The sequence below is a fragment of the Rhinoraja longicauda genome, chromosome 5 (assembly GCF_053455715.1).
Source record: "Rhinoraja longicauda isolate Sanriku21f chromosome 5, sRhiLon1.1, whole genome shotgun sequence".
Classification (NCBI taxonomy): domain Eukaryota; kingdom Metazoa; phylum Chordata; class Chondrichthyes; order Rajiformes; family Arhynchobatidae; genus Rhinoraja; species Rhinoraja longicauda.
Window position 1 is genome coordinate 57,915,824 of NC_135957.1, and position 12,425 is coordinate 57,928,248.

General features: G+C 40.8%; 1 protein-coding gene across 2 annotated transcripts; it reads left to right on the forward strand.

The window, feature by feature from the left end:
* The first annotated feature begins 589 nt into the window (after positions 1 to 589).
* Positions 590 to 10,660, forward strand: vgll2a (vestigial-like family member 2a). Of its 2 annotated transcripts, XM_078400184.1 has the most exons (5): positions 590 to 670; positions 1,358 to 1,646; positions 2,275 to 2,280; positions 4,972 to 5,439; positions 10,620 to 10,660. In XM_078400184.1, the coding sequence occupies exons 1-5, from the start codon at positions 590 to 592 to the stop codon at positions 10,658 to 10,660; spliced, it is 885 nt and encodes a 294-aa protein (XP_078256310.1). The 2 variants fall into 2 exon arrangements, with proteins under 2 accessions (XP_078256310.1, XP_078256311.1); XM_078400185.1 differs by lacking the exons at positions 2,275 to 2,280; positions 4,972 to 5,439.
* Positions 10,661 to 12,425: the final 1,765 nt, after the last annotated feature.

Below are 12,425 nucleotides of genomic sequence, written 5' to 3' on the forward strand. Positions count from 1 at the left end.
CCGTACATTAACACTATCCTACACCCACTAGGGACAATTTTTACATTTACCCAGCCAATTAACCTACATACCTGTACGTCTTTGGAGACGTATTTAATGGTTACCATGAAATAGTTTCACACGCCCACGCGTGAAAGAACCAACATTTATGACTGAAATACTAAAGGACGTGTTAACATAATCCGCCTTGTCGCGCTTTTTGGAAGAATTTGGCGTTTGCAATTCGTGGATGTTATTAGAATAATGATGGCACGAGGAAGCATGGGTTGGAATAGGCTGCTTATTCATATTTGCTCCTTTTATCCCGCCTGCGAGCTGGTTGGAGCTCTGGTATGTCGAGAGGGGCCGTGTTTGGGCGACGTTCACTGACGTTGCGCAGCGCCGCGTCCTGTTTAAATGTTTGCTGTTGCTTTTTGTACTTAGTCGGGTCGGGGAGAGTGAGAGAGACGTGAGGACACGGGGACAACGCCGCGATACTCAGCTGTTTGTCCCAAGCAGCGATGTTCGCTTACACTGGACACGATCGCCCATGAAGTTTCGCCCCGTTGTCTCCCACCTTTTAGCCCTGTTGACAACTGCAGCCTTCGCCATGAGCTGTCTGGATGTTATGTATCAAGTGTACGGTCCTCAGCCTTACTTTGCAGCAGCGTACACTCCTTACCATCATCAGGTACGTTTGGTTAAGCAGTGATCAATTGGGACTGTATTCCCGTCTTTAATAATTCACATCTTTAAAAGTGGGAGTCAAATACTGAGAAATATTGGGTGTATATATAACATTTGGAATGATTCCTCGATCCAGTGTTTTGGAAATAGTATCCAACTGTTGAGCCTCCAGTCCATTCTTTCCTCGGTTTGCAACCGGGTTGCAATGGTTTTTCCTTTGACTTTTCGTTGCAGCGTGACAGAATCTTCCATTTCCCCTTCCTTCTGACAGCCAACATCATTCCCCAGTTAAATGGTTTATTGGGCTACTTATTCTGCACTCGAAACGTCCATGTCTCTCCAGGGCCACTTTAACAAGCAGCTCTCCTGGAAAGAGTGTACTTTGGAAAATATTCAGTGATCCCTCAGACCATCAAGAGTTGCTGTGGTCAGTCAGATGAGGATTGGCGATTGCGCCTTTGAATGTGGATGTGTGGGTCGCGTAAAATTGACAGAAATCGCGTGGCCGTAAGTAATCACAAGTCACTCAGAGCCATATAAGCTATTATTTATTTACAGGCTTCAAACTATGGGTTCCTTACATTCTCATGAGAGTCCCGAAGGCTCGCTGCACATCTGCAGAACCCAGTTGCTTCTCGCAGTGTGGTGTGATAGCGACTTACCCTCCTTTTTTGTTGTTTTGTTGTTGCAGAAATTAGCTTTTTACTCGAAAATGCAAGAGGCGGCGGACAGCACGAATATCAGCGGGACGTTTTCTGTGCACGGCTCTGCGATCAAAGAGGAAGACTCGGCCAGCGAGAAAGAGCGGCCACCTGAAGCGGAGTACCTCAGTTCCCGCTGCGTGCTCTTCACATACTTCCAGGGTGACATTAGCAGCGTTGTTGACGAGCACTTCACAAGGGCACTGAGCCAGGCCAACAGTTATAGTCCAGCCAGCAGCGGCTCCAAAACCTCGAGAGGAAGTACGAGTTCGTGGAGAGGTGGGTTCAGCGCTCGGTGCCTTCAATTCACCGCCGATATCCCGTTATTGTAACAAACAGGAATCAGAAAACCACTAACGAGAGTTGCAGCAGCAATCACAGATGGGGGGTGGTGTAGGAAGGTTGCTGGTGCAGATGCTGGTTTAAACCGAAGAGAGGCACAAAATGCTGGAGTCGCTCAGCGGGACAGGCAGCATCTCTGGAGAAGGGATGGATGGGTGACATTTCGGGTCGTCTGAAAAAGGGTCTCGACCCGTAACATCACCCATTCCTTCTCTCCAGAGATGTTGCCTGTCCCGCTGAGTTAATCATAGAGGGGGGAGCAGGTTTAGGTTTTATGTCCAGCTCTATTATTGCCATATGTACCGAGGAACAGTGAAAAGCTTGGTTTTGCATGCTATCCTATCAGATCAGATAACACTGCACATAAATACAATCAGCCAAACTGAAGTACAATAGATCGAGTGAAAGGGAGGGAGGTACAGAGCGCAGAATGTAGTATAAGAAAATAACTGCAGATGCTGGTACAAATCGATTTATTCACAAAATGCTGGAGTAACTCAGCAGGTCAGGCAGCATCTCGGGAGAGAAGGAATGGGTGACGTTTCGGGTCGAGACCCTTCTTCAGACTGTAGTTCTGTAGAATGTAGTTCTGCAGAATGTAGTTCTGGGCATTGTAGCGTTAAGGTTCTAGAGAGCAAGTCCAACGTCCGCAATGGGCTGGAGGCGAAGCGGACAGTACCCCAGCTTACAGAGCACCGTTCAGCAGCTTGATAATAGAGGGGAAGGAGCTATTTCTGAGTCTGCTGGTGTGCGCTTTCTTCTCTGCCTTTTGCCCAATGGGAGCAGGGAGAAAAAGAAATAGGACTTTGATTATTTTTGCCTGCTTTTCCGGGGTAGCATGAAATGTAGACGGAGCCAATGGTCTGGTCCGTTTGATGGACGAGGCTACACCTACAGCTTTCTGCAGTTTATTGGGGGTCATGGCAGTGCGGGACAGTGCCCGAAGGAGTGCGAACAGGTCGCGACGGAAATGCCACATGTCCATTCCCTCCCAACATGTTGCTTGACCTGTTGAGTTCCGCCAGTTATTGGTGTTTTGATCAAAAAAACACAAGGTTAATTCTGCCCGTCAACAATCCCTTAGTCGTCTGCAAGATTATTGAAATCGTCATGGTCAGTTGGGAGATCTTGCACGAAAGTGTGTCTTTCTGGGAATTTATACTTAATTTCGAGTTGTGTTCCTATTTAAAATGAGTACGAACCAAGTTGTATGTAAACATGGTTTTATATGTTAGCAGCAGCAGGGCCTGTTTCACCCTTTCACTATCGCGTGTGGGACCTGATGTCTTCTAACTATCCCAGTGGTAGTTTGTTTTGCAACTGGAGCGAAGGTTGAAGGGACAGGACCCGTCTCTCCAGACGTCCGCGGCTTATCTTCGCGTTAAAACCGTTGCTCCCTTGCGGTTCACCGAGTGAGATAGAGATGGGAGGGAAGTCTGGGAGTGGGAGTGTAACATTCCCGAGAAGCTACCAATATCAAACTTCCCCATCTGAAGAAGGGTCTCGACACGAAACGTCACCTATTCCTTCTCTCCAGGGATGCTGCCTGTCCGGCTGAGTTACTCCAGCATTTTGTGTCTATCTTCGGTGTAAACCAGCATCTGCATTTCCTTCCTGCCCTTCCCATTCACTTCTGCCATGGGATAGATCTGGAAGTAGAAATCTGTTTATTTCACCCTCAACTCAAGTTACGGTTCAAATAAACCCTTCATAGATAAGCGGAGTCTGCGGATTGCAACGCCGATACAGATCACGGCATTATAATGTTCGGTCGTTATTTATTTAAAATGAACAATAATATCATTGGTGTGTGAAAAAGATCGAAGGTAGACACAAAATGCTGGAGCAACTCAGCGGGACAGGCGGCATCTCTGGAGAGAAGGAATGGGTGACGTTTCTGGTCGAGACCCTCATATTATTGGGACTTTATTCTATCGTTTACTTAAATTTGCTTTCATGCCATATCGCGATTACTGTTTGCAAACGAAATATGTGTCCCATGTTACAGTGGCCAGAAACTGCCTTTTCTCACAACCATAAATAATCTAAAAATATCCACTTTGAATCCAGAACATAGACAGAACCCGGCCCCGTTTCGTAAACTTGCTATTTCTGAAACTGTTCCATTCTCCATGCCTTTGTGGTGCGCCACATTTCTAAAGTGAATTCGATCACAATTATTTGAAAATCAATTGATATCTTGATTTCTCGAGAATAAATCTTGGTAGCATGATTAGCTGTGACTGAGTAAAAAGACAATTTAATAACCAAAGCACTTCTCATATTGCTTAGCTATTTTGAAGGTGAAAATGCCACATTGGATGAGTATATCTGACCATCCGTTGGTCAGAATTTATCTTCTTTTGAAAGACTAAATTATATTTTCAATAGAACCATTGTGCCACGTTTCATGGAGGAAAGGGTTTCAGGGTTTGCCATTTGTATTTACCTTAAAACCTTTAAGAAACAAAGTGGAAATAAAGGCAAGTATTACTGCCTTAAGTATGCTCAACATGATTGTATTTCGCTGTCTAATCTATACAGACCCCCCTGAAGAGCTGCAGAATGCAGTTTAATAATAAGGGGTAGGCCATTTAGGACTGAGATGAGGAAAAATGTCTTCACCCAGAAGGTTGTGAATCTGTGGAATTCTCTGCCACTGAAGGCAGTGGAGGCAAATTCTGGAAGTTTTCAAGAGAGAGTTCGATTTAGCTAAATAAATTTAGCTAAAGGATTCAAGGGATATGGGGAAAAAACAGGAATGGGTTACTGATTTTAGATGATCAGCCATGATCACATTGAATGGTGGTGCTGGCTCGAAAGGCAGAAAGGCCTACTTTTTCTATGTTTCTATGTTTCTAAATCTTCTCAGGTGCTGTTTAATTTTGGACTTCCTACTATATTGTGCAATAAACTATCTCTATTTCCATGAACTACTTCTGTTATCAATGGTGTGGAAACGTTTTCCACTGGAATGCATTAAATAGGAAGTAAAGAAATTCTGCCAATAATAACTAAGATTTATTTTCACTTACTAAGAGTATTAATATTGCATTTTGTTAAAACAAATGAAAATAACAACTCCCACATCCAGGAGATGATGTAAAAAGTATTTTTCTAATTATTTTACAATGTGAATGAATATCATTTTGCTGCTGCTAATAAATGACTGACTTTAATTGAAGAAGTTTTAAAGCATTGATTGGGATCACTGTATTGATAATTAATAGCGATTTTCGTATCTCTTTCTTTACAGAGGGAGCCTTCCCAATGAACCAACGGGGTTTTCCACCTTCTTTCTGGAACAGCACTTACCAGCCCTCTATGTCTGCAAGCTTGAGTAGCAGTCTAGGTAATGCCCTAGCAGGAGCCCCCTCAGAGCTGCCCTTTGGAGCTGACCCATACTCAAGTGCCTCTTTGCACACACATCTGCATCAAGGAGCCCCCGAGCCCTGGCACCACCACCACTACTCACTGGGAAGTGCCATCAGTACACAGAGCTCCGTCTACACACGGCCTGGCATGCACGATGTCTATGGTGTTGGTACACCTTTTGACCCGCGCTACAGTTCACTACTCGTACCTTCAGTGAGGCCACATAGGCTTCCTGCTCTCCCTACACCACAATGTGACCTGGCAAAGAGTGACACGGCCTCTGCATGGACCTCAGGGGCCTACACAGGTCCCTCCACTGATATGAGCCAAACCCTCAACCTCAATGTGGATGCAGGTAAATATTTTGAAAAACAGAAAGGGTTCCAAAAACTGAAGCTGTCTGTTTTCTGTTGGAAATATAAATAATTTATTTAAGGGAAATGGGGGAGGGGGGGGGGGGGGTCTGAAATGTCATACTAATAGACAATATAAAGTTGATGAAGGATAGGGAGAGATCAACAGTAAACAAAAAAATCCTTAGTTGTTCTGTTGGCAGTCATATCAGAACCGAACCACACAACCTCAAAAGGTTCCAACTGTAATAAACTGACTGACCTGAATGCTGATGAGACGAAAGTGCTAAGAAAAGCTTCAGAGGCTTCAGAACCTGGGAGTAAGGACCATTTAGCAAGTCCCTGCTGCAAATCAAATAGAGAAGTGAACGCAGATGCTGTGTTTTACAATAGAATGATACATTTTAATTTGTGCACAAGAACAAGGAAAGTTGTTGCTGACAAGGGGCAATTGTCACCCTGTTGATAACCATCTCAGACAAGAATGAGGCTGATAAACCCTCAATATTAATGTCCTGGGGACCCCAACGTTAACTTGAAGGACAACTAAATCAGCTTCATAAATAATGTGTATATAAGGGGCCAGGTATTCTCTGGAGAACAGCCTAGGCCACTGTCACCCAGTGTCGTATTTAAGAGGTTAAAGGAGTACAAAGACTGTAAACAAATGGAATCCCACTATCGGTACGTTTATCTCCAATTAATACAAGGCTTTCCTTCATCAATACTGGGTTAAAAACTTGCAACCCTGTAGTTAATATTAGCTAATAGGCTGGAGTTCGCTGAACCTAACCTGTGCTTCATGTGATAACATAGTTTGGTGGTTTCACAGCTCCAACATCCTCTTGGTGATGTTTCTGCAGCTTCGCTGAATAAAAGCATGGCCCAAAGTATCTAAGCTAATGCTCACTGAAACCATGGAAGTGTGGAAAGAGGCCCTTCGGCCCACTGAGTTCACAATGACCGATGATCACCTGTACGCTAATTCTATCCTACACACGAAAGAAAATTTACAGAAGCCAATTAACTCACAAATCTGCACATCTTTGGGACGTGTGAGGAAACCGGAGCACGCGGAGAAAACCCACACGATCACAGGCAGAACATGCAAACTCCGTACAGACAGCACATGTAGTCAGGATTGAACTCAGGTTTTGCTTGCTATAATGCAGCAACTCTACTGCTGTGCCACCTACATTAAAAATGAAAAATCATTAATTAGATGTTTTAATATGTAAAATGCAGGTAAATTATAGAAATTAACTAAGACCATTAATTAACGTTTGAAAAATACTTTCACCTACTTTCACAGATAAAGTTGATGGCTGCATTCAAATCAATAACTAGCTGTTGTAAAAGTTTAGTTTTATTATGTAGACACAAGGAACTACAGATGCTGATTTAGATTTATCATTATTTGATTTTGTCTGGTACTGATTTACAAAGCTGGAGGGAAGTTCTGTAATGCTAAGAAGGGGGAAAAATAATTCTAACAAATGGAAATATGAAGTAAAAGTAAAAGACATCAGAATGAATGAACTTTCCAGGAGCTAAAGCACAACTATTAATGAGAATCTTGCTCAAAAGAAAGGTTTTTAATGATCTTAGATATGATTTTTAATTAGTCTGTTGAGATAAGCAAATTGTAGTACAATTAGCATTTCAAACAATTATGTTTTTACTAAAATGGACATACATGAAACAAAAGTTAGGACCAAATTAATGCAATTGTATAAGTTAGTGGAATTAACTAATCAAATATGATTGAAAAAAATCTTTATAATAAAGCTAAAGAAAATTGAAATTGCACTTTTAGCCTCCATGGGAGATGAGGATAGAAAACATTATAAAAATAAGTGTGCTTTTTATGTTTCCCATTAGATTTTTTTGTAAATCAACATGGATGTGTCAGGGCTAAGAACTCTAAATATTAAATTATGGTAATCTTCCCTTTGCCTTGAGCACAACACAATGATAAGTTTTGAGTATTAATATGTTGGAATTAGTTACCAAAAAAGCATATTATTGAAACCCTGCTGATGTAAGTGTTTATTTACAATAGAATGTCTGTGAGTGAAGGACAGTATGATAAGTTCAAAGGGCTTCAAAACTTTGTTGATCAGCGATACATTGTTTAGACTGATTGAAAAAATCAATAAAATTATAAATATGAGTAAAGAGAGATTAACCAATAGCATGTTAATCCAAATAATAAATTAATGGAACACCTCATATGTATAAAGATTCAGGTTCTCAATGCTGATATACTTTCTCTGAATTGGTATTACCACTTGATTATCGTAGCCCGACAAATTCATTCTGTCTTACATAGCAGATCACAACTTAAATTTATTGTATTCGGCTAATTGAATAAAAATGTGATCTTGTACAAATAAACCAAATATTTTGTATTATTGCCAAATATTTGGGAGCACTAAGTATTTTATTGTCCTCTTGTTCAGCATATACCAATGCAACATTGGCATTCTGCACCAACACTAAATGTAGCTTCAGCTTTGTGTGCTGCAAGAATACACCAGGAATTTTGGCCCAGTCTCAAATTTCATAAGCAGTTCCAGCAAAGAATACTCTGTGCAGAGAGCACAAAAGATGAACCAGTACCATATGCTATGATATGAACAGAGAAAATCACCCCTTCACAGTTTCCATTGCAAGATGCACAGTCTTAATGTGAAAAAACAGGCAAATTTGTGTATTTGCAACTTCTACTGTAATTCTGGTAAATTCTGTAATGTTCTGCTGTTACACTTCAAATGCTGGCCTTGGGTGCCTTGTATATTGCCCATATGTCAAAGAGTTCTATGCATGTGTGGTTGGAAGCATATGAGGACTTTTGCTCAGCCAGTGGTAATTCTTAAATTTCAGGAAAGAATATCAGGGATATTCATCTGTTAACTACATCGGGGAAAAATTTCATAAAAGTGCTTTTGGTTCACATCAATTCTGATTCATGTTCACCTATACAGACAATAAAGATGGTCTCCCTTTAGTGATTTTAAGACGTACATGCATTCAAGATGACATCTGTCTGTTTCATTATGATGAACACACCTTCACATCTGGCCTCAGTCAGTACATTCTTACTAAGACAATATTAAATAGTACCCTTGTCTTTTGAAGTTTTATATCACCTGGTCATATTTCACTGATTTAATGCACGCCTAGATATCAACGACACATTATTGATTTTTAATGGAATTATTTTCCAGACTAATCTTCAATCTTGTTAAATGTACATTCCTGCTGCCTGTGAGTTATGTCACTGATAGGAGCCCAGTGAAACCTTAAGCACTCAAGAATTAACTAGAGCCGAGGTTAAATGCACCACTTTTTTTCGGTGTTTCCTAATGCCAGATTCATAAGAATGCCTTTGGCTACCTCGATGGCCTCTGTGTGTGATTTTGAGCCGTATTATGAACAGCTGTGTGCCATTGAACTATGTGGGAATTGTGGCATGAGCTCTTATTAAAGTTATTTCATGTAGGACTTTACAGCTGACATTGCAATGAGATATTTATCCTATTAGCGTGGACAGGATCCAAAAAAAGTCTATAATCTCTCAGTACTAATTGATTTCCAAAGTTACCTGGGTTGTTTTAAATGTGTTTCCCACAACTTCCCAACGAATCCCAACGTTGCTCAACATGTATTGAGGTGAAATGATTCGCTCAAAGTTACATACATGTCTGACATAATTCTATCATAGAAATGTGAAGCATAATGTGGCTACAAATGGTATAGAATGAATAATATTGTCTGCGTAATAATTATTTATGCATAACAATTTGATTTGTTAGATGCATGAACTAACGGATATAACTAACGGATGTCCGCAAAAAAATGTTATTAAATGTGTTAACTATCAAGTAATAATGGAAATATTTCAATTAATATAAACCTGCTGAAATAATATTATGCATTACTAATATCGACGCTCTTAAGAGACGAAGTCATAAAAATGAAATACATTGGGATGAGTATAGAATATAGTATCTCTTAGGTGCGGTTAATCATGAACAGTTACAAATCAGCGGATTGGAAGTCGCGTTTATATGTTTGATATTGCTTGTGCCGAAGAAATCCGTAATTTATTGAAACCCATCAAATAATTCTAAATTTGGATAAATATTTATTCAGTAGCATGACATGTGGAGGTTTAATAATAATACTTAACAACTATGACGATTTCAGTGATGGGAAGGTAGCCTGTAACTGATTTTCATCTTTAAACATATCAACTCCACAAACATCAGATCCCATTCGATGCTTACCAAAATGTTCCAATTTAATATTTGTGCTATGGGATGAGAGTTCAGATGCAGTTTATGACTGCAACAATGTGATATAGGTTGTTTTACATTTATATAGTAAGGGGATTTATTCAAAGCCTTTCGGTTAATTGTCGAATATAAGGATGTTAAGCAGAATGATTTTTGAAAAGCGAGGTTTACAATAAATGTGTAAAGGGCTCGCCGTCTGTGTTTTCTGGGAAGGATGAATGAAATATCCACATTTCTTTAGGCTTAGGTGGTTATGTAAGCTACATTGATATTTAACTAAATGACACCAGGGTGGTCTTGACGAAATTGGAATTTGTCTTCGATTTACCTCAGAAACCTTTTAATGTATTTGTTTCATTATATAACATTTAAATTCGCAGTGACCTGGGTAAGTCAATGACGTTCAACTTTGAAACTGCTACAGTTAAATTCGGAATTAATTTTCAGTTCCTCGTGGACATTCCCTTTATCAATATAATTGCGAGACAAATTGTTTAAGTCGCAGGGAACGCATAGTGCAAGAATCAACTCAGAAATGAGTTATATGAGTCACTGTGCCTTGTCTTGTTTTTTCCCCCTGTGTGTTTGGCCGCTTTAGCCGGAGCTTCTATCTCTTATTGTTTCAATACTTAGTTTGTTCTGACTTCTCAGAGCAAGCCTCTGGTTCTGTTTTTCTATCCCTGTCCTGCTTACGTGTCCTCTCTTCTTCTTTTTGCCTTTTTTATTCGATTCTCAGGTCTGGCGCACCCGGAAAAAAACAAGGATCTTTACTGGTTTTAGAGCACTACCAGCTACCTCGTTTGGCTGCCCTGTAAATTTCTACCTGAAACATTTCTCTTCCTCTGTGTACAGTGTGTAACAGATTTTGATCTCGGTTTCAGCTCGCCGCTATTCCCTTTGTGGTGGATCCCTGTTAAGCTGATTGTTTATTACACAACAAAACGCTTCAAGCAAAAATTAAACAAAAACCTTTTGGAGAAAAAAAAAAAGTGTTTCCAACTCCACAGTTGATCGACCGGCCGTAGAAGCTAAAAATGCGACTGTATCATTTGCTCGGTCGCACTCTCCTCCCGGAGAACATTAAGAGAAGCCGGTTTGAAGTGCTTGGATTTTAGCACATTTTCAAAATGTGCTCATTCTTTCAAATGAACGCTCAGATGTCCGAATCGAACTTTACTCGAATCCCAGGGTATGTTGATATAGTGGGATTTCAAGGAATCCACAGTTGGGCATTTGATAACAGATCGCTTCTAATCGGCTCAACAAGCTCATTTTTAGTAGAGGTGGGAGTAACGCACTGCTAATAACAGGACCACAAAAGGAAGACGGTTCATTACAAACTAAAGAAGACTGTTTAAGAATGCGGATAGTCCTGATATGCATTCCAATTGGGGTTTTTTTTAATCGTGAATCGGCCTGGCGATGGTAAAACCCCTGTCAGATGGAAAGGTCGGGGACATCGAAACTTGTGCAGCCTTCCCCGCGATCACAAGATCTGCCGAGGGCTTCAGAGCAGCAGCCGTTGCAACAACTGTGCAAACTATTGGGCTCTCGGAGAGGTTTGCTGCACCGGCCAGATGTCGGGCAGCGTTTCAGTGACTGGGAACTGACAAGTGGAAACTTCTGAAGAGCCGATGTAAGAGGCCGAATGGAGCAATGGGAATGGACGACCGTCACATCAAGAGGAAGAACGGAGGAAACAGCAAGAGAGAGAGGGGATGGGGGAGCAATTTCAGGTTACAACAGCATTTATTTTGGACAAATGGACTCCAGTTTATTGAAACGTTTTAATTCTGTGTGTCAGTAACGAGCTTTTTTTTTTTGTCATTGTTGTCATTTTTGCCGTTTTGGAGAGCGATTTGTAACTATAACAAGTGGGTGAACATAGGTCTGGCCATTCGCGAAGTAAAAGTAGTTTCAAAAAAAAACTCTGTAAAAATAGATTGTATAAAATTTTACTATTTTGACAAGGCGATCATTACGTGTGACTATTTGTTAACTTTATTTCTGTGTTTTATTCATCCATTGAACTCGTGAAAGTGAATAGAAACTGTGAGCTGGATTGTAGGCATTTCCTGTCACCTGGGGTTTCAATTGATGGTGTTTCAGATTAAACAGCGTGCATCACATGATCTTCGTTCTGCCTTTTACGCAGCCAGATACCCACGTTATTAGTGAGTCTTTTATTTCCAATGCAACTGTTGTTTATTGGGGGACAATTTGAAATCTGAGCAGAATGTTTCTATAGCACATTATTTGACATGCCCACGGCCACCCAAGTCCCCAAAATCCTGCACAAAAATCATAATAAACACAAAAAAACTGGAGTAACTCAGCGAGTCAGAATGGTGAAAAAGAACGGGTGACGTTTCGGGTCGAGACCTTTCTTCAGACTGAGTCAGGGGAAAGGGAAACGAGAGGTCCCGACCTGAAACGTCACCCATTCATTTTCTTCAGAGATGCTATCTGACCCGCTGAGTTACTCCAGCTATTTGAGTCTATCTTCGGTTTAAACCAGCATCTGCAGTTCCTCCCTACACAAAAGTCATGCTATTACTCAGAAAGGCTTTTCGCCGGCCCTTGGGGTACTATGCATTGATATAGGTTTACTATTGTCAAGTATACCGAGATAGAGTAAAATAAATGTAAAGGCACGGCCCCGACGTTATCTCTCTCCCAACCGAATT